General features: G+C 38.6%; 1 protein-coding gene and 1 long non-coding RNA gene across 8 annotated transcripts in view; one reads left to right on the plus strand and one right to left on the minus strand.

Moving 5' to 3' along the window:
• Positions 1-24,993, plus strand: part of CACNB2 (calcium voltage-gated channel auxiliary subunit beta 2) — a 395,023-nt gene that overhangs the window by 212,353 nt on the left and 157,677 nt on the right. The window contains exon 1 of one of the 7 annotated variants that reach the window (XM_020966899.2): positions 21,356-21,682. The exons of the other annotated variants lie outside the window; for them this stretch is intronic. Within the exon in view, the coding sequence (XP_020822558.1) occupies positions 21,650-21,682 (33 nt within the window). The 5' untranslated portion in view covers positions 21,356-21,649. Of the gene's footprint in view, positions 1-21,355; positions 21,683-24,993 lie in introns of those variants that run through there. 7 annotated transcript variants of the gene reach the window in all.
• On the minus strand, positions 12,102-12,871 carry LOC110194516 (uncharacterized). The gene is made up of 3 exons (XR_002320715.2): positions 12,654-12,871; positions 12,384-12,524; positions 12,102-12,233 (listed from the first exon to the last, which is right to left on the minus strand). It is a non-coding gene; the product is annotated as an uncharacterized LOC110194516 (long non-coding RNA).

The following is a 24,993-nucleotide window of genomic DNA, read 5'->3' on the forward strand; positions in this document are numbered from 1 at the left end:
CTTCATACTACCTACCCCTTCAGAAGGGCAGCATGCTATAGTAGAAATAGAACTAACCCCGGAGTCAGTAGAGACTAGGGTTGAATCCTGCTTCTAACAGTAAACTAGCTTTGTATCCATAGGGAAGCTGTTAAGTCTGAGACTCGGTTTCTTCACCTGTGAAATGTTAGTATAGGTAAATGCAGTACCTACTCACACTGTGGTTTTGAAAATAAAAAGAGATAATGTATGTAAAGACCTATATCATTGTATAAACCTACACAAATGCACAACATAAATGTCAGGAATTATTATTGTCTAGGCCCTTGATGAGTCAGGTCAGCACGTCACCAGATGTAATAACTTCATTCCCAAATACTGAAAGCTTTGGTAGATATGACTGCTGATTGTCAGAGATCTTTGATACTTCAGGGAGAATGGAGAAGTACTTCATGTTTGGAGAACAGATGCTACTTGATTTTTTTAAAAAAGGGAGGGGGGAAGAAAGGGGCAGCTAGGTGGCACAGTGGATAGAGCACCGGCCCTGGAGTCAGGAGGACCTGATTTCAAATCTGGCCTTAGACACATAACACTCACTAGCTGTGTGACCCTGGGCAAATCACTTAACCCTACTGCCTAACAAAAACAAACAAAAAATGAATAAAATAAAGTCAAAAGGGGAAAAGAATAGAGTCTACAAATTATAAGCCAATAGATTTTACTTCAATTTTTAGCCAGATTCTAGAACATAGTATGAATGGACTAGTTAATGACTATAAAGAAACAGACAGTGATCACAAAGAACCATTATGGCTTCATCAAGAATAACTCAAGGCAGATGAACTTTATTTGTTTTTGGTAGGGTTCCTTGATTGGTATATCAGTAAGACCTATCAGTTATGTAGATAGTTTACCTGAATTTATCAAAGCATTTAGCAAATTCTTTTGTACAATTCTTGTTTAAAAGATGGAGAGATGAAGAACTGGACCTAAAGAGCACTTTAATGCTAACTTGTAGTAAAGCGTCCCAAGGGCACTAGGAAAGTATCTGTATTTGTCCTTGTATTGTTTAAAATGTTTATCGATGACCTAGATATGAAATGAGATGTCTTATCAAATTTTTAAACAATACAAATCAAATATGTGTTCAGATGACACATATTGAGTAATGCAGTCAGAATTTAAAAAGATCTAAGACAAAAACATTGGACTGTGTCTAGTTAGATGAAATTGAATAAGAATAAAGGTAAAGGTTTATATTCCTCCAAAATCAGCTTTCCTAGTCCAAAATGGGAGAAATTGTGACTAGGCCTATCATTTAAACAAGAATGGGAATTTTAGTAGGCTGTGAGCCCATTATGACCCAACTGAGAAACTTGGCAGCCAAAAAAAGCTAATGTGATTATTCTTAGGTTCTATTAAGAGGGGCGTGGTTTCCAAGAATGTTAGGAGGTGACAGTCCTTTTGTGCTCTTCCCTTGTCCAGCCACATCTGTGATATTGTGTTAGTTTATGGGGGAAAAAAAACAAACATTAAAAGGCTAAAGCCAATCTGTAGGAGAGTGACCAGCAAGTAGAAGGGTTTTAATACTATGCCACAAAAAGATCAGGTGAAGGAATACAGGAAGTTAGGCCGGAGAAGAGAAGACTTAGAAGGCACATGATCACAACATTCAAATATCTAAAGCTTCATCCCCTCAAAGACGGATTAGACAGGATTTGTGGGCAAGATGTCTTCCTGAACAGTGACGCAACTATTCTAACAAAAACTTAAAAATCAGAGCAATTGATGATGAAGAAATCCACTAAGGAAAAAATAATCCAGTGGAAAACGCGATAAATTCCTTCTTCCACCACTGAAAAAAAATCATCCTGGAGTCCATGGACAAAAAGAGGCTTTAGAGAAGGAGGCCACTGGCAAATGCAAAATCATCAGCAGCACAGACAAATAAGAAAGTATCTTCCTAGCATAACCAGGGACCTTCCAGAGACATATTTTGACTTCAGGGTTCTGTTTCTACAAAAATATCTAGAACAAAGGGCTCCCCTACAATAGTGCCACTGTGGTGAGAAACTCATACCATGAACCTTGGAAACAACTGGGAGCAACAGGAAACAGCTCTTAGACTTGGAAGACCCAATGCCCAGGGCCTCTGAGGTGCTTTAGCACTCTGCCCAGCCATGGAAACCCTGAAGATCCAGCCCTCTGGACCCCAAAGATCCAAGAGGGCCTAACTGTGGAGGAGGTGGAGGTTGGCAAAAGAATTTGTGGGAACTAGGAAGAGATCAATTAGGGCAGGTCACCATAAACAAAAGCACAGGAAGAGACAGAGTCTCAGTATTCCAAAAGGCAAAAGATGTAGGCTTTGAACCAAGAGTAACTTGCCTTTGAAACTAATCCTATCAGAGGGCTAGGGAAGGGGAGAAATGAACCTTTAATGAAAAAGACTCAAGCATTCCTGGTGAAAAGACCAGAACCAGGAGGTCTTCAAGCAAGGGATTCCTCCTGTTCATCCTGTGATTCCAGAGGTCCCTTTTACCTCTGAGCCACTTTGGTTCGTGGACTTGTTGGACCCTTCATTTTCAGAACAGGGTTGATTTAATTCAAGTAATCGCTAGGGAGAAAAATAAAAGAAAAAGAAATCTTTGCCTCAAAAAGCTTACATTCTACTGTGGATAAAGAGCATGCATACAAAGAAGTAGATGTGAAGTATTTCAAAATGAGGGCTGTTACAGGATTCTATTGCAGGAAACAACCTGCACACATATAGATCAATAGAAATTATACACAATATAAGAAAATATTTGCTATATATTGTACAGTAAAATATATAGTGAATATAAAATATGTAAGGTGACTTCTATATATTGTATAGCAAAATATATAATAAATATAAAATATATAAGATGACTTCTAACAAAGGAATGTATCAGGAAAGGCCTTGGATAAGTAATAGCATTTAAGATGAGCCTTGAAAATATATCAGGAAACCAAAAGTCATAAGGAAGAAGGGATTTCATTCCAGGCAAATATAGGCAGGTTTAATAGTAACACATCAATATCTACATCGGTTATTACGTCCAAGTATGAATTTAAATTTGGGGTTATTTGCAATGTAAGATTGATATATGATTGTCAAATGAAAGGCTTTGTCCTCAGTTAAAATGATTTTAGGGTCCAGAAAGCATGTGGAAAAGGCCTATCCTAGAAATCACAACATGTAGACGATTGACCCTGTGTGGGTGTGTGTGGGTCTCTCTCTCTCTCTCTCTCTCTCTCTCTCTCTCTCTCTCTCTCTCTCTCTCTCTCTCTCTCTCTCTCTCCCTCCCTCCCTCCCTCCCTCCCCAAAGGGTTCTATATCCTTTGATATAATGATAGAAGTTTCTACTTTTATATCATTCACTTGGTGTTATTCTAAGAATCCTTTGTATTTTTTTCCCTTTGAAAAATCGGACAGGAAATGAAATTGAATTGAAAATAGCAGCACAGTCTAGTGAGTTAATGATTGCTTGTAAAACAAGAAAACAAGGTTTTATTTTCAGCCCTCTCACTGATTTCAGTGGGTTTGGGAGTAAGTCAATTAGCTCTGCTAAGCTTATTTTCTCATCTGTAAAATGAGGGTCATAATTCCTGTTCCTTAGTTTTATAGTGTGGCTATGAAGACTAATGAGGGAATATATACAATGTACTTGGAGTGTCTTGGAAATGTGTTTTATTGTCATTTCTTCCTGAGAAGTCCCAACAGTGGCTAGAAGTAATTAGATATATTATCTTCAGTCACAAAGCTCTAATGAATAAGAGCCAACCCTTTTTTTTCTCCTAATTTGTGCTAATATAGTATTCTCCTGGGTCCGTCCTGTTTTGGCATCAAGACAGGTTCTTTCTAAACTTTTGAATGTGGAACTTTCCTTGGGCTGCTCAGGTTTGGGGCCATTTGAATGTTTCACGACATCAAATCCCAAACGTGCTTGCAGTTCGTCAAAACAAAATCCTGCGTGTAGTACAGGGCTATAATTCTCATCTATTTGTCTGCCACCAGGCTACTCTAGCATAAAGACAATTATGGAAGCTTCCAGACTGATCTGGGCACACTTAGTTCTATCCGTTGAAATCCTTAATATCCATTGGACATTGGTGTTAGATTCTTAATAGAACATAAACCCCTCAAGGATAGGGACTTTTTCGCTTTTGTCTCTATTTTATCTCCAGTGCCTGGCCCAAAGTAGGCATTTAATAAATGCTTTTTGGGGCAGCTAGGTGGTTCAGTGGATAGAACTCCTGCCTTGCAGTCAAGAGGACCTGAGTTCAAATCTAGCCTCAGACATTTGACACTTACTAGCTGTGTGACCCTGGGCAAGTCACTTAACCCTGATTGCCTAACCAAAAAAAAGAAAGAAAAAAAAGTGATGGAATAAGTCCTTATCATTGAGGGGGAAGGGGACAATTACTTATAACAACTTTTTTGTTCATCTCGGTGTTAAATTTACTAAGTGCCCAAATGTTCATTTTTGATCATTTTGATCATTTCATTCAGATGATCATTTGATCATTTCATTCTTGAGTAAATGAATGAATAGGTAGATCATAGTTATTCTGAGAAGCTTAGCATTATATACTCATAATTTATTATGAAAAATATTAAGCACCTTTATGCACAAAATATAATTGGGTTTTGGACAGTACGTGAACTCTGTTCTCCAGAGATAGCAACAGTTGACATATTTTAAGGCATGTAGAGTTCTTTATGTCATTAAAGCCTCACAAACACTCTGTGAGGTAAAAGTTCTGTTACTTCCTTCTTACAGATGAGGCAACAGAGGGCAAAGAAGTTAAGTGGCTTGCCGAGGGTTATAGCATTAGAGATAGGATTTGAACCCAGATCTTCCTGACTCCGAAGTCCAGTGTGCTATATATTTTACTATCCTATAGCTTCTAGTCTGAAGCAGGTAACATATGTCATAATGCCTTTGCCACTGAATACATTGTTCCCCTCATCTTGTTTACTTCACTGTGCATCACTTCATAAAAGTCTTACAAGTTTCTTCTGAAACTATCCATTTCATCTTTTCTTATTTCTGAATAACATTTCATTACATTAAAATATTTGGTGGCAATCTTGCAGAACAGATTTGTCACCCATTGTTTAAAATAGTTTAGTCCCATCCTATGTGGGGAGCTCTAGATAATTATTAAGATTTCCTGCCTAAGTTTTAGCAAAGGTCAGTTTTAAACTTCTATTTCAGAAACCTCAAGCCCTTTCCTCTAGACGTGTAATTGGTTTTCAGGCTTGGAAGAAGTTCCGCTCCACAAGTCAGGTACTGTTGTCTGCAGCTCAAAAGCATTCCTTCATTGGAGTGTTGGTTAATGGGTCATGGCGGATAGTGTCTCATTCGTTCTGAAGTTATGGAGCGCCAGCATCAGTTTCTCACAATGGGCATGAGGTCTGCCCATGGGAGGAACTTGGAAGTTTGTCAAAGTATGTTAAGTTTGACAGGTAGGTAAAGTAACGGCTAAGCTTTAGGGGAAATTCTCCTCTGGGAAAAGAGGAGCATATTCCAAGCAAGAGGCCCAGCTAACTGTTTTGGAGCATCAAGCCTAAAGATTTGGGGCAGGCACAGGAAATGGGTGACTGGAACCATCAAGCCAGGGTGATCTGTAGGGAGCTTGGGAGGTGTGCTGCTGTAAGTGCTGGTGACCATGGCACTGTCTGAGGTCATCTGCCTCCTTGAAGTTTTGCCCTTTTTTGCCAGAACTGCTACCCAGTGCCTCCAGTGCCTCACTCTGGAGAAGTTGAGGGTTCTCCCTTCCCTCAGCGAGGGCTATGAGGCTGTGAGCTCAGACATCCAAAAGCCTGTGATACCATGTGTTCTAACATGAATGTTCCTCCTCTCTCCTCAGGCCCTCCCATGTCTTTTCCATCTCCCTGCCTGATGGGGCATGGAAGAAAACCTCTTCTAATTCTTCTGAGCCATCATTAATGATGGCCTAAGGCAAAGGACTAGGGATGGAGGTCAAGGGATGAGAGCCTGGGAGTGGAGAAATGAATGGTGGAAACCAAGAGAGTTTGCCAAAGTGTGTGGAGGAGTGAAGATCTGGGGTGGGTGAAGGTTTGATTCTCAGGGCAGTGAGGAACCGAGATGGGGGTTATATACAGAGGAGTTCTGGGGTGGGGAATACATGTATACATTCTTTTGTGGGGGGAGGAGGAGAAAACAACTTTTCACTAATCCTTCTTCCTTCTGTTCTTTCTACGGAGGGCCAGAGCTTTCAGCTGAAATTAACCCCCAGGAGACCAGAATTGGCCTGCCCACTCCCCTTTTTTTCCATTGTCACCAGCTAGCATCACAGATTTAGAGCTGGAGGCCCCTCAAAGGTCATCTCATCCAACCCCCTCAGTCTACAGATGAGAATCATGGTGGCTGTCATTCCCAGAGCCAGCTGCAGGATGAGAATGTAGGTTCTTTCCCCAATCTTCCTGTCCCCCTTACAGACATTTAGTCTGAGATTTTCTAAGTGCTTTTATTCCTAGCAACAAGGAAAAGAGGAGATTGAAAACAAACAAAGGGAAAGCTATGGCTTCAGGAACAGTAGATGTTGGCCTTGGTATTCACTGCAATGCCTGTGGACCTGAGAATCAAACAAGGTGATGTATGTACAGTGGTTAGCCAGCTTTCAAGCACTGTGTCAGTGTGTGCCACTCTTAAAAGCATTATTATTGTTGTTAAACTCTGGCCCTTCTCTAGGCCCAGTCCTACTCCTGTCTACAAGTTCATGACTCCCTGTTTTCTGAAGTAAGTCCAGGGAGTCAGTGTTGGAGTTTCAGAAGATTATATCCTGCCTTTGCCCATCACTTGGAGTGATTCTCTCTAAATTTACTTTAGAGTAATTCCCTAACTTGGAGTCGGTGGGTAGATTTGTAGAGATCTAAACTTGGAAGGGGAAGAGAAATTACATATTTATTTTCACTCACTTTTGGTTTTCTTTGTAATAATATGTATATTATTTTACACATCTAAAAACATTCTAAGAAGGGGTCTGTGACATAAAAATGGTTAAGAATCCTTGGTTTACAGGGTCATCATGATCCAGCTAGGGAAGCTTAATCATTGGGAATCATGACCTTTGCCTTGCTTAGATTATAGTTCACACCTGGTTAGCGTTGCTATAATTTTGGAAGTCAAGATATTTTTTTAAATGTTGGTTTTGTCAGAAAGAAATGTTTTTGATATGCCTGGCTCTGTTGATTCCCAGGGAGACAGGAGGTAATGAGGCAGGCTGGCTAGATAAATAAATTAGATAAATAATAAGAATATTAGGATTACTTTTTTTTTTTAGAAATCCTGAGCTTTTTGTCTGTGTACTGCTATGATAGCATTTATGGTGTGCTTTAAGGTTCGTAAAGCACTTCGTTTATGTTCTCTTATTTCATCCTCACAACACTGTGAGGTAGGTGCTATTATTATCTCCATTTTACAAATGAAAAAACTGAGGTCGAGAATAAATTACTTTTACAAGATTGTACAACTAGGAAACATCTGAGGGAAGATTCGAACTTGGGTCTCACTAATTCCAAGTCCAACATTGTGTCCAATGGGTCATTTAGTTACTTCTGAGGGTTCCTGTCACCCCCTACCTCTAGCTGCCGCTCAACTCAAACAGGAGCAGTTTATCCATAAGTCTTTCATAATCCTTGGCTCCCATCTCTCTATGTCTATGTCTGTTTATCTCTGTCTCTCTGGGTCTCCCTCTTTGTCTCTTTACTTCTGTTTGTCTCTGAAAGAATTGAGATTATGGGTAAGAAGTCATTCAAGGCATAATACCAGGGGAAGGGGGAAATAATGGCATACCAAATGACATTTTGAAACCTTATTTCTTACAAATGCCTATATTTTAGTGTCCTAAAAGTCTGCTCTCCATACTGCATGGGTTTTTACTTTATGCTAAGTCTAGAAATTAATCTTCTATTACAGACAACATTTTTGTGGTCATGCAGCTGACTGAAAGGTTTAGTGAGTACGAGATCCTACTGTGTTTGCTGTTTATTGATTTCATAAAAGCATTTCACTTTCTACATAAAAATACCTCCTGGAAGGCTTTCCTGGGACAAGATGTTTTCTTCTAGTCACACTGAAGCCATATATTACACCGTGATAGGTAGAATTATGGAGATAACTAATGTTGACATCAGTGTGAAAAACAAAACTGCATATATCTGTCAAAAGGGTTCATCAGAGTCATGGAGGATAAGACCCAAACAAAGATTTATCATTGGTTGTGAGGTTCTCCAAAAGCTTCTGTTACTAGATGACATTATGTTATTTACATCAGATCCAACACAGAACACTACAAGAACTCCTCAGCGAACTCCATAGAACTAAGAGAGACATGGATCTAACAATATACATTGGAAGAACCAAAGTAGATGAAAACAAATATTGCCCAAGTTCTGGCATGCAAAAACCCATTGAATTAGGCCATTAAAATATTCCGGTGAATCTGTGATCTCATCAATGTAAAGATGCAGTCCAGTGATGTAGACTGTAACCCATCCATGCCTGCCCATGGGGTTCCATCTTATGTGTTGAGGGCCTTCCTCATGTTCTCTTGACATGGCAAAGAAGTCCCTTCTCTGGATACAAATGAGCAGCTCACCTATTAATTGTCATCCCAGTTGCCTGCAGCATAGAAGGTAGAGGCCCATGTTTATACAACAGATATGTATCAGGGCAGGAATTGAGCTTGTTACATATAAAATTGATGCTTAAAGGGAGAAATAAATTGTCCAGGGTCAAAAGCCTAACAAATGTCAACACAAAGCCCACAGACATTGTCACAGATTTCAGAACTAAAAGCCGTCACTGAGGTCATCTAGCCCATTCCATATCCAAACAATAACGCTCCTTACAATGTACTAAATAGGTAAACATCCAGTCTTGAGTGGAAGACATCTAGCCACCATCTTTTAAGGCAACGCATTACTCTTTCATGTAGCTCTATTTTTGAGGAAGCCATTTTTATACATTCTGCCAAAATTTCCCTCGCCATTCCTTGTTCTGTCTTCTGGGGCCAAGCAGAACGAGCTTGACCCCTCCTCCATGGAACTGTCATTTAAATATGTGAAGACAGCTGCCACATGCCTCTAAAGTCTTCTGTTCTTTAGATAGACATCCACAATTACTTCCATTCATCCTCTCCAAAACAGAACTCAATATCTTTTTCCTCAAAACCTTTCCCTTTTAACCTCCTTATTTCTATTGAATGCAGTTTACCATCTCAGTCATCCTTTTATACTTCACTCTCCCACAGTTACAATATCCAAGCAGTTACCAAGGTTTGTCAACTGTATTTTCACAGTATCTCTCACTTCATCCCCCTTTCTCCATTCTCACAGCCATCACCCAAAGGTAAGACTTTACCATCTGTTTCCTGAAATATCGCTATGGCCTCCAGTTTCTCCCCACCCAAATCCTTCCTCCACGTGGTGATAAATTGAAGCCTCTAAAGCAGAGATTCGACATGTCTCTTAATTGCTCAAAAGCACCTGTGGCTCCCTATTTCCCCTGAGATTTAAAAAAAAAACTCCTTGGTTTGCCTTTCACAAGCCAATCTTTCCAGATTTATTGTCCATTTGTTGTTGGTGGTAAGTCATTTCTGTCGAGTCTGGCTCTTCATGACTCCATTTGGGGTTTTCTTATTAGCAAAGATACTGGAGTAGTTGGCCATTTCTTTCTCCAGCTCATTTTACAGATGAGGAAACTGAGGTAAACAGGGTTAAATGGCTTGCCCAGAGTCACTCAGCTAGTAAGTGTTTGAGTTGAACTGAGGAAGATTAGTCTTCCTGATTCTAAATCTAAATAGTGCTCTATCCACTGTGCCACCTAGCTGTCCTGTTGTACATTACCTCCCTTATAAGAACTGGCCTATCCAGATGACCTGGATTCAAATCCTACCTCTGGCTTTAAATAAGTAACCTTGAGCAAGTCAGTTAACTGCTCAGCTGAAAAGAGTAACTAGGTGGCACATTGGATAGAACATTGGACCTGACGTCAGGAAGACCCAAGTTCAAATCTGGTCTCTGACGCTGTCCATGAGACTTTGGATAAGTGACTTAAGCTCTGTCTGCCTCAGTTTCCCTATGCCTGTGCTTTGTTTTCTCAACCCCTCATAGGGTTGTCGTGAGGATAAAATGCAATAATATTTTTAAATCACTTTGAGAACCTTAAAGAGCTATATTAATGCTAGCTATCATTATTATCTATATGAAGAGGGAGGACTAGATGATCTGAGATCCCTTCCAATGATACATAGAGTATCCTATGATCTCAAAAGAATTAAAATTACAAATGACTCAAAGGAGATTTGAAAAACACTTGCTGGCTCCAAGCAGAATGGAGTAGGTTACCCATATCAATTTATATTTACAATATTGTGGATTCTTCAAAGATGATGTATGTGTCACAGCACAGCCTCAAAGCTCTTGGTGGACTGTCACATATAGAAAATGTAATTTCCACTGCCTGGGATTGAAATTCTCAAACTTCATCATTGTCTCTGCATTTCTTTCCCCTCTCCCCCTCCCCCACATCATTCTTACAGCTCCTTTCCATAACTTTGGGTTTGAAGCCTTACAGGTTCCATGTACTTTTAAACTTCTCTAAAGAGATGCAAAGAAATATTTTCTTTCCTAGTCCTCCCTGCAGGAGATGGGGTTAACAGCCAGCCTGCCCACCCTCCAAATTCTCTGGGCATTTAGACAACCTTATCAGCCCCTCCCCCTGCAAAATCCAAATGCTTTTTTTTTTATTTAACCTTATATCTGTTGCATTAGAGTAAACAGAAAGTTAATTTGTGTTTTAAATTAATTTCTATCCTCTTTGCTATTTATATTACAAATACTACCTATAGCCCATCTCTACCCAGGTATCTGTGGTGCACCAGATAGAGCCCCAGGCTTAGAATCAGGAAGCCTTATCTTCTTGAGTTCAAATCCAGGCTCAGATACTTACTAGCTATGTGACCCTGTGCAACTCTCTTGACCCTGTTTGCCTCAGTTTTTCATCTGTAAAATGAGCTGGAGAAGGAAATGGCAAACCACTCTATTATCTCTGCCAGGAAAACCCCAAATGGGGTCACAAAAAGTCAGACAACTGAAACAGCCAAACAATAGTCTTGCCAACCCCAACACTCTCAACTGCAGGTTCATTATCTTGCTCCTCTTTCCAACCATAACCAGTCTACATTTTGCAGTTTCCCGATAGCTTAGAACATGGTAAGTTCTGAATGTAATATCTGTACTCAGGCCCTTATTTGGGTATTGATCAGACAATAAATGAATGGGGCCTTTTCATTAAAATAATTTTCTCCTACGGTGACCAATTTAAAAATAAACTCATTTAAAAAATGCACCTATATACCTTAAAATAGAAACAAGAACTTGGAATTTGGCCCAGGTAGCTTTAACAGCATTTTTAAAGGACAAAAGAAATCTCATTTAATATCTGTGAGTGCAACATGTAGACTTTTGCCAAAGACATACCACTTATTTTTCTATCCCTGAAAGTCTGTTGATGATATAATTTTTTTAGAAGTAATTTATAGTACTTCTTTTGAATTTTAGTAAAAATAATCATCCCTCTTTTAAACAAGTATGTCCCTTTATCCAGTTGAAATACAAATTAGATCAGAATTCATTTGGGAATAAATTAAGTTGTGAAAGACAAGAAAGGTGTTTGGGTAAGTAGGACAGTATTCTATTCCTTGCTCTGAGTATCCTGGCGTTATATCTCTGTAATTTCATATCCTCAATGCATGAAATGGTCAGCTCAATGCAAGACTTGCTTTATGAAGTTTCTTTGTATTTCTTTCTATTCTTGACATCAGGACGGCTAAGTGGTTCAATGGATAGAGCACTGGGCCTGAAGTCAGAAAGACCTGAGTTCAAATCTAACCTCAGACACAAGCTGTGTGACCCTGGGCAAGTCACTTAACCCAGTCTGCCTCAGTTTCCTCATCTGTAAAATGGGCTGAAGAAGCAAATGGCACACCACTCCAGTATCTTTGCCAAGAAAACACAAATAAGGTCACAAAGAGTCGCACACAACAATTCTTGACATCATTCATAGTATCTGTCACCTTACTGTTTTTATTAACCTGTGACTTTGCAAAACAAGTCCAAAAGAGACCAGAGAAATATTTTTCTATTTTCAATTATTCTTCCATTAGAATTGTTTTCTATAGTAAATCTTCTTAGTGTCCTAGCAAAGAACAGAAACAAAACATACAAAAAATTATGAGAACCTCTTTCTTATAGTTATATAACTTTAAATTTCTTGCATCATTTATTTCTGTTCCTATACTCTTAAACTGCTTCAAAGTTCCCTAAGAGGTCATATCTGGATTCTTACCAAGATTCTGTGAAAAATGGAGAGTTCTTACAAATTCACCAAGTCCCCCTTTTAAATGAAGTTTTTAATTGCTCTTTTTCCCATGGGTGCAGCAGCACGTTTCAGAATACATCCACATGGCTATTGCTGTTTCTTTGAAGCCTAGAAAATATGAAAGCATAAAGAAGGGTGATGGTTGAAATGGAGAGAGAAAAATTTCCAATTCTGCTCCCTCCTACTGGTTCTTCAAGGCTAGTCAGTTCAATTAAATACAAAAAGTGACCTGCTTACAGGAGACAAGAATGCTGTTTCTACAGATCCAACTCTTCTCTGTGTTCATTGTAGTTTCTGGGCTATACTAGGGTGGTTTGTACTTATTCAATTCACCTAAAGGGAAAAACGTTAGATCCAAAGGAAAGACAGCTTTCATCCTCAAAGTACATTTTAATAGCCATGCATGCTTTATTCTATTTGCCTTCTCATCCTTATAAAAAGATGGCACCTCCCTGATTCAGTTGGGCTGTGTGTTATCTTTCCAACTGTGTGAGTTGATGTGATTCTTACACCGTGTAGCATCACATGGTCCCTCTATAAAGCCAGGGAAAGAATGGCATCCAGGCAGATTAATTCTCCCAGCATGGAGAGAACATGATTGTTTTATCTTGTACAGCTATGAAGATAACACATGGCACCATGGTATGTATGTTCTTCATTTGTGGAATTCGGTTACCAACTAATGTTATCATGGAGACCCCTGAAATAGAAACCAGTAGGGATGATAAATTGTCTAATAAAACTAACCAAATAAGTGAATGATAAGCAACTATATGGCTTAAAAGCATTCCAGGAGTTCCATTTACATTTTTTTGGCTAGGATTTTTTTTTTTGCATCCATAAAAGTATCATTGACATCCCTACTCCCATGTCCCTCACCCTCCACTCAGGTGAAAGCACTAGATCCTTCCTCAGATTTTCCTAGGTCATCCTGCCTGAATCTCTCCTTTGCCCCTAAAAAAATTCTATTTTGGATTATAGGATTTAGATCTGCAAGGGACTTCATAGGTCACTAATCCAACTTCATTTTCTCATAAAGAAAGTGACATCCAGAAAGTGAAGTGGCTTATCCAAAGTAACATAGATAATAATAAATGACAAAGATAAAAACGTGAACTCATGTTCTGATTCTAATTCTAACTTTTTTCCCACTGTACAACTATGTCATGTACTCTTCCCTGCCCCTCAATAAATTGTAAGCTCTTTTAGGACAGAGAATATATTGTTTTTCAGTTTTTTTGTTTCAGTCATGTATGTAGCACATGTGTTACATGCCGTACACAGTAGAGACTGGCTTTTCCTTGGATGAATGAATAATTTTAGTACCATCATTTTTCCCAAGTGAATTTTTTTTTTTGCTGATGCAATTGGGCTTAAGTGACTTGCCCAGAGTCACACAGCTAGTGACTATTATGTGTCTGAAGTCAGATTTGAACTCGGGCCCCCCTGAATCCAAGGCCAGTGCTCTATCCACTGCTCCACCTCGCTGCACCCCCCCAGTGGATTTTTAATTGCTTTATGGAGACCCAGAAAAATATCTTAAGAATATGGCAACTCAGCAAAGCAATTTATGAGAATGATAAAGTTAAACATTACTTAATAGGCAGTTTCCTAGTAAATTCTTTTCTTAAAAGGAAGTTATCTTTGATCTCAACAATTTCTAAGATGAGAGATAAATGTATTAGTCATCAGGCTCATCTGATGAGAAAAAAATAAATGCATTGAAATTAATGAATGCTATACAGGAGAACCTAAAGGCAGAACTTAATCTTTCAGGTATTATGTTGACTATAACTAATTTGTAAATTGTAGTATTTTCTTCAGTAGGGTAAAATTACTCACTCGTGAAGTGTTATAAGCTGCTTGGCAGGAGGGAAAGATGAGTTCCTCAAATTAATGGAAAGGGAAATGACATTTCTTTCTTTGTTTATTGGGGATTATGGAAAAATATCACTAGATCATAACAGAAATGGTTACAATTTAACTACCCTAAATTGTGTTGTGGGTAAAAAAGAATAGAAAGTAAAAAAAATAGTTATAATTCTGAATTTGCTTTATTCTATATGCATTTTTAAAATAATCTCAGTTAAGTTTATTATATCAATGTACTTGGCTTACAAACCTTGCTATGTGAAATAAATATGTAAGCATCTCTCTTCTTTTTAGTAATTTTAGTCCCATTATTAAGTCAGTCCAAAAGCATCAGTGAATTGAAAGGAAGGATATTAAGGGCTTCTTAAAAAAATTTAAAAATAAAAAGAACACCTTCCCCAAAGGATTATAGCTAGAAGTCCTTCCAAGTATTTAAACTGTTGACATTTCTCATTAATCTGAAGCTGATTGGGCTTTGATCTGCATATTATGTCTTGGGAAGAAAAGATTACCATACTATTATAGTGAAGTTTCGGGCTTTATGTTTATCAAGTAATGTCTGTTTAGTCTATTAACTTTGAAAATGATATCCATGGATTTTCTGTTTGTCTTCCCAGAGGCATTATGATAAAAGATTATATACAAAGTTATTTCTAGTAAAAGCAATAAATCTTCCTAGGCATGATCAAAGCATAAATGTTCTGTTTTTTAATTGTTTCTGATAGCCATTAGTAATAGCAAGTAGTTACAGAGGTTCCCCTGATGAGTAAAATTCTGGGGGGAAAAGTTAAAAATTCTAAATAGTCTCCATTTCTCTAGAATGGTTGGAGGTTAGTTAAATACTATGGTTAAACAATATGCAGTTTCATCCTTCAACAGACATTAATGAAATGTTTTCTTTATTCTGGGTACTGGGGGTTACAAAGATTAAAATAAAGAGGTTCCTGACCTCAGGGTTCTTACAGTGGTGTAGGAATGACCTGAGATGGACACAGATAAATAGAATGCAAATTAAAGTATGCTTATTCCATAAGATGAGATCAGGAGAGTATAATGATATCAGATGAAGAGAGAGAGATCACTTTTGGCTGAGGAAATTAGAAAAGGCTTCACAAAAGAAGCTGAACCCTTGCAAGAGAAGTGAGATGTCAAGAGGCAACGAGGAGGGTAAGTTATCCCAAATACAGGGAAGAGTATAAGCAAAGCAAAGGTGGGAAAGCATGGCACCGAGTCAGAAAATAGCGAGTCACCCAGTTTGACTGAAAGACATAGTAGAGGAGGCAGATTAGTGTGAAATAAGCCTAAGGAGGTAGGTTGGAGTCCTATTATAGTGATCTTCAAATGCCAGGGTAAGATTTTTTTTTTTGACATGAGCAGAATATTGTGTTAGGTAGGTTTATCCGCCAGTGGCACACAGGAGACATTGGAAAGATTTTTTTTAGACAGATTTAATCATCTATCTAAATCAGGCAGTCGCCTTGCTTTTATTAAGGCCCTTGTCAAAGAAAGGCAAAAAAGCCCTCATCTCAAGGAACTCCCAGTCTAATGGGGGGGGGGGGACGACAATGTGCAAATAACTGTGTACAAGCAAAGTACATGCAGGATAAATTAAGAATAGTGTCAGAGGGAAGGCGCTAAGATTAAGGAGGACTGGGAAAGGAAGGTTGCTGAAGGTGAGACTTGAAGGAAGCCAAGAGGCAAAGATGAGGAGGGAGAAAATTCCAGGCAGAGAGGAAATGAAGGGTTGTGTGGCAGGAACAGTAAGGAGACAGTTTGATTACTTCTTCCTGACTCTGGCTGTAATTCTAATAACTACAACTAAGAAAACTGTGCTAATTGGTGCCATTTTTGAGGAGTGGAATGAGAATTTGTTGTTCCATGCTAAATGGACTTGGCTTACCCTCTAGTAGAAAAGATCTTAGGAAAAACTGGAGATGGAGCCATCTGGGAATAAAAACATATTAGTCCAACGACAAATTGGGTCCTCCAACCGGAGATCCCACTTTGTCCTACCTGACATTCTCTTACTTGTTCCTTCTAAACTATGGTGACCTAACTCATAATTTTGCTTATCGCTAGACCTACAGTACATAGAAACAACACATATTTTACGTAGGTTGGGGTAATTTCCCCTTAAGAAAGCCAGGACACCGTCTTGACCTGGACAGTTAAAGATATAAAAAGGCAGCCAGGTGGTATAGTGGGTAAAGCATGGGGCTTAGAGTCAGGAATACCTGAGTTCAAATTCCTTCTCTGATACCTGCTACCTGTGTGACCGTGGGTGAGTCACTTAACCTCTGTCTGCCACAGTTTCCTAAATAGTAAAATGGAGGATAGAAAAGGCAGGGTTGTTGTGAAGATCAAATGAGATATTTGCAAAGCATTTAGCAGAGTGCCTAGAACATAGAAGGCATTGTATGAATGCCAGCTAGTATCATCATCATCATCATCATCATCAGTAGTAGTAGTAGTAGTTGTTGTTATTGTTGTTGTTACTGTTCAGTCATTTAAGTCATGTCCAGCTGTTCATAACCCTCATTTGGGGTTTTCTTGGCAAAGATACTAGAGTAGCTTGCCATTTCCTTCCCCAGCTCATTTTACAGATGAGTAAACCAAGGCAAACAGGGTTAAGTGACTTGCCCAGGGTCACACAGCTAGTAAGTGTCAAAGGCCAGATTTGAACTCAAGTCTTCCTGACTCCAAGCCTGGCCCTCTCTCTCTTTGCACTTCTCCCCACTCCATGTACTTGTTGCCCCATAATAGTGGTAGCCCAGATTATATAGACTCAGAATTCTGGAGGTTTTACTGAAATGTATGTTGCCTTGTGGAGACATTCTCTTAACCATGATTCTGATGGTCACTGAGACACAGGTTTTTTTTTAATTTAATTAGGAATTGTATATTTTTGAATTCTCTCTTAGGTAATTGTTTTTATTGTGTTTTATGACCTAATGAATGTCTCTTTGCCTTCTAATCCCAAGCCTGAATCACTAGACTTTCTTTAGTTAGGACTGGTCCTGAATATCCACCTTCAGACCTAGTTTGATTCCTGATTTTGGCCCTACATTAGTACCACGCTGCTTCCTACCTCTGTCCCTTTCATTTCCAAAATTCATCTGTCCAATTCATCACCTTAAATTTTTCACACTGATTCTTGACTTCTTGGCTATGTCCCATCCCTACCATTTGCTTATGGAGTGGAGGGTTTATCCAACATAGAATCATAAGATCCTGAACTTAGGGCTGGAAAGGACCTTACAGGTCACTGAGTCTACACCTCTGGTTTTGCAGATGAGGAAAGTGTTGCCCAAAGATACTTATTCAAGGACACACGGTTAGTTAGAGACAAGTGGGAGATTCAAACCAATATCCCCTAATTTCAAAACCAGCCCTCATTCTATTTATTCTAGACCATTCTCAGTCCCTAGGACTTAGCCCCATCTAGGTATAGGACTCAGAAAGCAGAAGAAACAATAAAGACTTGATGAAAAATATAATTAAACATGTTCTTCAGTCTTTTTTTTAAACTTCTAAAATATTTCAGGTTATTGTATAGCTCCAACCTTAGTCTAAATTTTCTAGTGTCCTAAATTAGCTGCTGTATAAATCAGTAATGTTTAAGGCCATCCTAAGTACATGAAATCAGATTATTAAACTTAGAATAATGTGAGTTTAAAATGGCTTCTAATATGATCTTTTCAAAGTTAGGAAATTGAACTCAAATCCCAAGTTTTAGACGATTGCCTTTTCAAACGAAACTTAAGTTTTGCTTTTCTGCTTCTTAGAGTGATAGGATAAAGCATGATACTAAGAAGGCCTAGGTCCCTTGCTGTCCTGTAACACAGAGCCCCAAAACCAGTGTCACAAAGAGAAAATGGGCACCAGCCCTGAAGTCAGGAGGACCTGAGTTCAAATCTGGCCTCAGACCAAACACTTTACTTTAGCTGTGTGACACTGGGCAAGTCACGTAACCCCAATTGCCTAAAAGGAAAAAAATAAAATAAAATACAAAGAGAATATGGAAGCTCCCAAGTTCTTTTCATATAAAATGAGTAGAATGTGTTATCTCTGTATTTCGAATGTAGCTGAGCAATATGGTCTTGTGGCAGTTAGGTGATTGACTTTGAAAGGGTTAATTCTGGCATTCACTTCAGCTTCTGTGTCTCCAGTCCTGCAAAGCTCAAGCAGTCTGTAAAATCAACGCCGTTTTCTAGAGTAACGTCGTAATAATATTGTCTTTTGATTCTAGTTTGTTGCTTCATTTTTTCCATTGTGTTATCTTGTTGTCTCTCAGGAAAGACCTAAAGACTTAAAGTCATTCTGATTCTCTAATTAGTGCCACTAATTAGGCCTCAGTTTCCTCATCTGTAAAATGAAGAATTTGAATTAGGCCTCCAAGGTGCTTGTTAGTTTTAAAATCCGATTATCTTCATCCTATGTAATTCAGCAGTGGTTTTTGAGTACTTAGTCTGCATGAAAGTAAAAAAACAAAAGTTTGTTCCAAAGAAGTGTGAGATGCCCAAATTTAGGGATATCTCCTTCCCAAATGTTCATAAGGACAATTTGTGGCTGACCTGTGGTAGAGCCTTCTGAGCTCATATTGGTTTGATCAGCCACAGTTGGATACACTGTATGTTTACCCTGATATCATGGTGTTATTTTGGTCCTCCTCGGATGCAAATTACAATATTAATAGTCTTTTTAATGGACTGTCTTCCTTTTTTTTTTTTACTCAATTTACACTTATTAAGCACCTGCTATATGCCAGGCATTGTGCATTTAGGATACAAATATAATGAAATAATTTCAAAGAGTTTGCATTCTAATGGAGGAGGCAAGTCCATATATAAGTATACACAAAATAAAGAGAATTTTTGTTGTTCAGTCATATCTGACTGGTCATTCATGACCCCTTTTGGGTTATTTTTTATTTTTTGTTTTTTGGGGGGTTTTTTGGCAAAGATGCCAGAGTGGTTTGCCATTTCCTTCTCCAGCTCATTTACAGATGAGGAGACCAAGGCAAATTGGGTTAAGGGACTTGCCCAGGGTCACACAGCTAGTAAGTGTCTGAGGTCAGATTTGAACTCAAGTCTTCCTGACTCCAGGCCCAGTGCTCTATCCACTGAACCACCCAGCTGACCCTATAAAGAGAACATATACAAACAAATCCAAAGCAGTTAAATAGAAGGTAGTTTGGGAGGAAAGGTACAAACACTTATGGGACCCGGAAAGGCATCATGTAGTAGCAGAGGGCCTGGTAAATAGTAGGCTCTTAGTAAATATTTATTTATTGATGAAAGGGGGTGGTTAACTTGTGTCATGAAGGAAAAGAGGAATCCTACAAAGCTAATTCCACATATGGCATTCGCGTTAGGGATCTAACCCTAATTCCAAGGTATCTGTCTCTCCCCTTTAGATATCATCTTATGTCTCTCCTCCCTTCTATGGCTACACGTCTTGAGAAGGCTTTCTCTACTTCCTTTCCCCCTCTTCCAAACTCTCTGCTTTCTGGCTTCCAGAATCATTATTCAAATGAAACTCCTCTCTCCCAAATCAATAGTGATCTCTTAATTGCTAAATCTCATGACCTTATCCAAATCCTCATCATCCTTGACCTCTGCAATCTTTTTTCCTTGATATACTCTCTTCTCTCTGGGTCACTGCTCTCTCTTTCTTTTCCTTCCACCTGACAGCTTACTCCTTCTGAGATTCCTTAGACAGATCTTCATCCAGGTCCTATCTGCTAACTGTGATTGTCCCCCAAAGGTCTGTCCTAAATTTGCTTCTCTTCTTTCCTTCCTCAATACTATTTCAGTTAGTGATCTCATCAGCCCTCATGAATTTATCTCTTCCTTCTTCTCCCTCTCTCCCTCTCTCCCTTTCTCCCTCTTTCCCTCATTCCCTCTCTCCCTCCCTCCCTCTGAAAGTTATTTACATGTTGTCTCTACCATTAGAGTGTGAGCTTCTTGAAGGCAGAAATTGTTTTTCCCTTAATTTGTGTCTTCAACACTTGGTACCATTCCTGGTACATAGTAAATACTTAACAACTGTTTGTTGACTTGGGGTAAGGGAAAATGAATAGTCCAACACAATGCTGAGTTTAAGAACCTGAGATATTAGATGGAAAATTGGGCAGAAATCAGGAATTTGGGATATCATCCACATCGTCCACTTAAAAGCCATTTAGCCATAGTCTTCCCTCCCCCTTTTAAGTCCCTCCACGGGCTAATAAAAATCTCAAGAACCACTGAGGCCTTCTAGTCCAACTCATACCAGAAGCACAAATCTTCTGTAACATCTCAAAAGATTCTCCTTGAGGATCTGCAGTGATGGGGAATGCCCTAAGCAGCTGCCTCTCCTCTCTCTTAACAGCTTTAACCATTAGGAAGTCCATGAGAAATAACTCTCAGTCCATTTATATGGTCAAGTATGGTAGAAGCATTTGGTAAGTTTGCCTTTTTGATCATGATGGTGGGAAAATGAAATATTGTTCTGAACTCTTTTTCCTGGATCCTGATGTTGAGACAGCTGAGGTGTGATCTTTTTATTGTACTGTACGTACCTGGGAATTGACAAGAGTTAACGTTGTTCTTCATTGGATTGTTGTGGCTATCAGCCCCCATTAACTGATATCTTTGCCAACCTTCCCACATACCTTCTTCCCAACGTGAAACAAACACTGAGCAAGAAAGAAATATGCAGAAAGCATTTCTGTTAAAATGTAATAATCTGGTAATAAATTACCCAAAGAGATTTTTAAAGAGTTTATTTCTTTCTTTTGCAAATTATTATGCGATTTAATTTTTATTGATCTTGTTTTCTGAATGGCATTGGATTTCCCCAAACTCCTTTTAAATTCATACAGAAAATATGCTGCCATGCACAGAAAGAGAGAGGAAATGATTTTTCATCATTGAATTCTGTCAACATCGCTTAGGTTACTAGAATATTTTCTGCCTTTGCCTAAGAACCAATCAGCTTGTAGGTCGGCAACATGTGATTAACTCATCTAGCAGAACCTTGAATGAGTGCCCTCTACCCCCAGACTAGCTTCTGCTCTCGCTTTACAATTTTACTTCTAGTAATGGATTGATAAAACACCCCGAAAGGGCCAAAATGGTGGTTGTTTGATTTGGAAGACTCGATCAGCTCACCAGGCTATCATTTTCTTTTACTGTTGGCAGCAACAGTTTGTATCTTTGTGTGTCTGAGAATATATTTTTAAAAGCATTGCAAGCGTGGAAACACATTGCTCTGGATTCCAGCTGTGGAAAGGACATCGCTAAAATATCACAGTTTAGTCTCCCTTGGGAGCAGTTTTTGTGGACAAACAGGAAAACTGACATAAGGAGTCTGAAAGCATGTACCTTTATGGCTATGAGGACTCCGAAGCGGTAAGAAATAGCCTTTTGCTTGTGAGCTCTTGCCTAAAAGTTAGTTGACACCAAGTTGTAAGGTGTCTTGTTGTTGTTGTTTTTTAGGTTGACCATGAAGGATTTGCCCGTTTAAAAACTTACCAAGCAAACAGCCTGTTTTTAGATCTGATGCTCATGTAGACATGTTTGGCAAAGGTGGTTACAATGTAAATAGCAGTCAAATCTCTTCGATAGGCATCTCATTTGATAGTATTGTACTTGAGGTTTGAAAGTTCTCTGGATTCATGTTAACTGTATTTGATAAGAATTGTGCAAAAATGGGCATGTTTGGGTCTTTCTCTTCAGTGATACATTTAACATTTTCTCACGGATCCTGAGAAAAGTTATTTATTTATTTATTTTGCAAGAACAAAACATCATACTTTCTTTCTCTGTCAGGTAACTGAATTGGAAACATTATGTTCTATCAGATAATTTTCTTTAACACATATACCCAGAATTAGCAAACTGTCAGCATGAACATTTCCTAAAAGACTATTTTAAAAGTGAAAATATATTAAAATTTGATCGAATCACTATATTACAATGCCCCTAATCCTCAGAATGATGGAAAAGTTCACATTTCTGCATGCTGATATTTTAACATGGAATAATAAACCACTAATTCTTGTCCTGGCTGTACATAAAATCTGGAAATTAACCTTTCAAGCGTTTTAGTAATTTTTTTTGAGATTGTTAAAACATTGTGTACTGCTAGCTTTAAATTGGTTTCCTGTGTTTAATAAACTCTGCTAAGATAGAGGCAAGACCACAATAGGAATGTGGATTAAGCTTTTTTTTTATAGTGCGTATATTTCACAATACTAAAAAAAAGATACATTTTTCAAAATTCATGGCTAAATTCCTATACTTCTGTGTTGTCAATAATTTAGTTATAATACATTAGCACTAAATTTCAGTAATTATGTTTCTGATTCATTAGTAATCTGATAAATGAATAACTTCCTAATGCAAACTCTGAAAAATTTAAGGGACCTAAGTCTTCCTAATGGTACTGTGAGAGTTTGGTTAACTGTTAAGTCATAAACCTGGGGTAAGATATGAATTTGGGTCTTTTGGCCCAGGGAGATTAGGAACTGATGGAAGAGGAGAGAATGGGGCATGATTTTATTTTTTGATAACTTATTCTGGAAGAAAGAAAATTTCTTCCCCATAACAAGCCCTCTTCTTTAAATGTTAACATACATGTGAATGAACTGTTTCCTAGTCATATTGAGTTCTCATATGTGTTTGTTCTTGATTTGGTTGTTTTTTGGCCAATCAGTGAGTCACTGTGGTTATGATTGATAGTTTCAATTCACTGTTAAAACTCCAATAATCATGAAATGATCTACATAGCTTTATCAGATGTGGGAATACTGGGAACATTCTTAAAGGAATGTAAGCCATTTGTGCCTTTGGTCACTTTCATCCAGATCATTTGCCATGTTAAAAAACAAATAACCTGTGATTGCATATGAATATTCTCAGGAAGCTAAATGTAAGGTGCCAGAGTTATTCTGAGGAAACATCTACTGTATAAATGTTGCATGAATATTAAGCATCTATATTGCACCCGGCATCAAGCAGAATTTTTAAGTCAGGTATTTCCTGTCCTCAAGTTTTTTGTTGATCAAATGAAAAATTGTAAGACAAAGATCACATACTTTAGGGAAGCATGCTTAAAAATGAGTTCCAGGTTTTTGATATGTAATACTAATTAGCTGACATTTAGATAATGCCTGCTATGTGCCATGCACTGTGCTAAGTGCTTTACAGTGATTATCTCATTTGATCCTCACAACCCTGGGAAGTTGACAGTATTATTATCATCCCCATTTTACAGATCAGGAAACTGAGGCAGATGCAGGATAAGTGATTTGTCATGGGTCACACAGCCAGGCCCAGTGCTCTGTCCACTGTACCCCCAGCTGTCTATATCATCTAAATAATCAGCAACATTTCATCTATCAATTATGTCTCAAAATGTAGCTTAAAGCAAAAGTCATATTCATCCACAGCCCCAGGGACTGAAACCTTTAACCTGTTGGAAATGATGATGTACAAAAGTTATTTTTTTTATCTGATCATTTTATTGGGGTTACTTTTTTTCATTATTTGAGAAACCATGTGCTCCTAATTCAAGAAAGGATACTCACGTAAGCAGTAATTGCATGAGTCATCATATCAAAAAGTACAGCCCTAAGTATGGCAACAGGGAATACTCAAGTGATTTATTTTCATTTCAGTTGTGTTAATTTATAGTCCCTGTAAATTCATTAATTTTAGCTCTTTCCGGCTGAGACCAAATTGGAATCTTTTCCTGGACTCTGCTGTAGCATGAGGTACTGGAAAATCTTGGATTTAAGGGCAGAGGACTTGTGTTCAAAACCCACTTCTAACATTCCCTATTTGTGTGACCTTGAGCAGGTGGTACACCCTCTTAGGGTTTCATTTTACTCATCTTTAAGATTGAGGTTAGGTAACTTTCAGCTCTACCTTTATGGTCCTGGGATCTTCAAAGTCAGTAGGTGGCATGCAATTAGTGGCTAGAACATGGACCTTGGGGTTCAGAAGACTTAAGTGCAAGACTTTGTGACTGGGCAATTTCTTAGTCTTTGAGCCTCACTTTCCCCATCCATTAGGTGAAGATCATAAATACAGAAGTGGAAAGGCTCTTCCAGTGTTTTTCTACCTGACCACAGCCTCTTGTCATTCTGTCTCTCCCTCTGACTCACACCTCCTATGCCTAGTCTCTCTCACCAAAATCTCCAACTCTTAGTACTTTGAGGCTTTTACCCCTGCTCTGATTTTTCTTTCCTTCCTCTCCAGTCTCTGGCTTACAGTTAACCAGTTCAGCTCCATACCATTCTCTACTCCCAGCCCCTTGTCTCATTGCCAGTCATTCCTTACCAAACCCTCCCAGATAGCTCCTACTCTCTGCCTTTGCTCCAACTGACATGCGCCTGAATGGACAAGAAGAAATCATACAATCTTGCTGATTAGACAAAAAGTATATGATACTCAGTCTTAATGATTTCCTCACAGCAGCAAGGCAGTCCATTTATCCTTCTCTAATTATCTTAATCCCCATAGAATTTCTTTCAGATGTTTCCTTCTCTCTTTCAAACTTTCTATACCTTTCCCCCTCCTAACCTCTCAGCTGAATACATTGCCTCTCAGTTAGGGGGGGAGAAATGAGGGCTCTTCCTATGAACTCCCACTTCGCTCCTCTATCTCAAAACTGTTTGAAATTATCCCTTACTCTCTTCTCCTTTTGCCAAGGCTCT

Source organism: Phascolarctos cinereus, unplaced genomic scaffold, assembly GCF_003287225.1.
Source record: "Phascolarctos cinereus isolate Bilbo 61053 unplaced genomic scaffold, phaCin_HiC Scaffold_1;HRSCAF=81, whole genome shotgun sequence".
NCBI lineage: Eukaryota > Metazoa > Chordata > Mammalia > Diprotodontia > Phascolarctidae > Phascolarctos > Phascolarctos cinereus.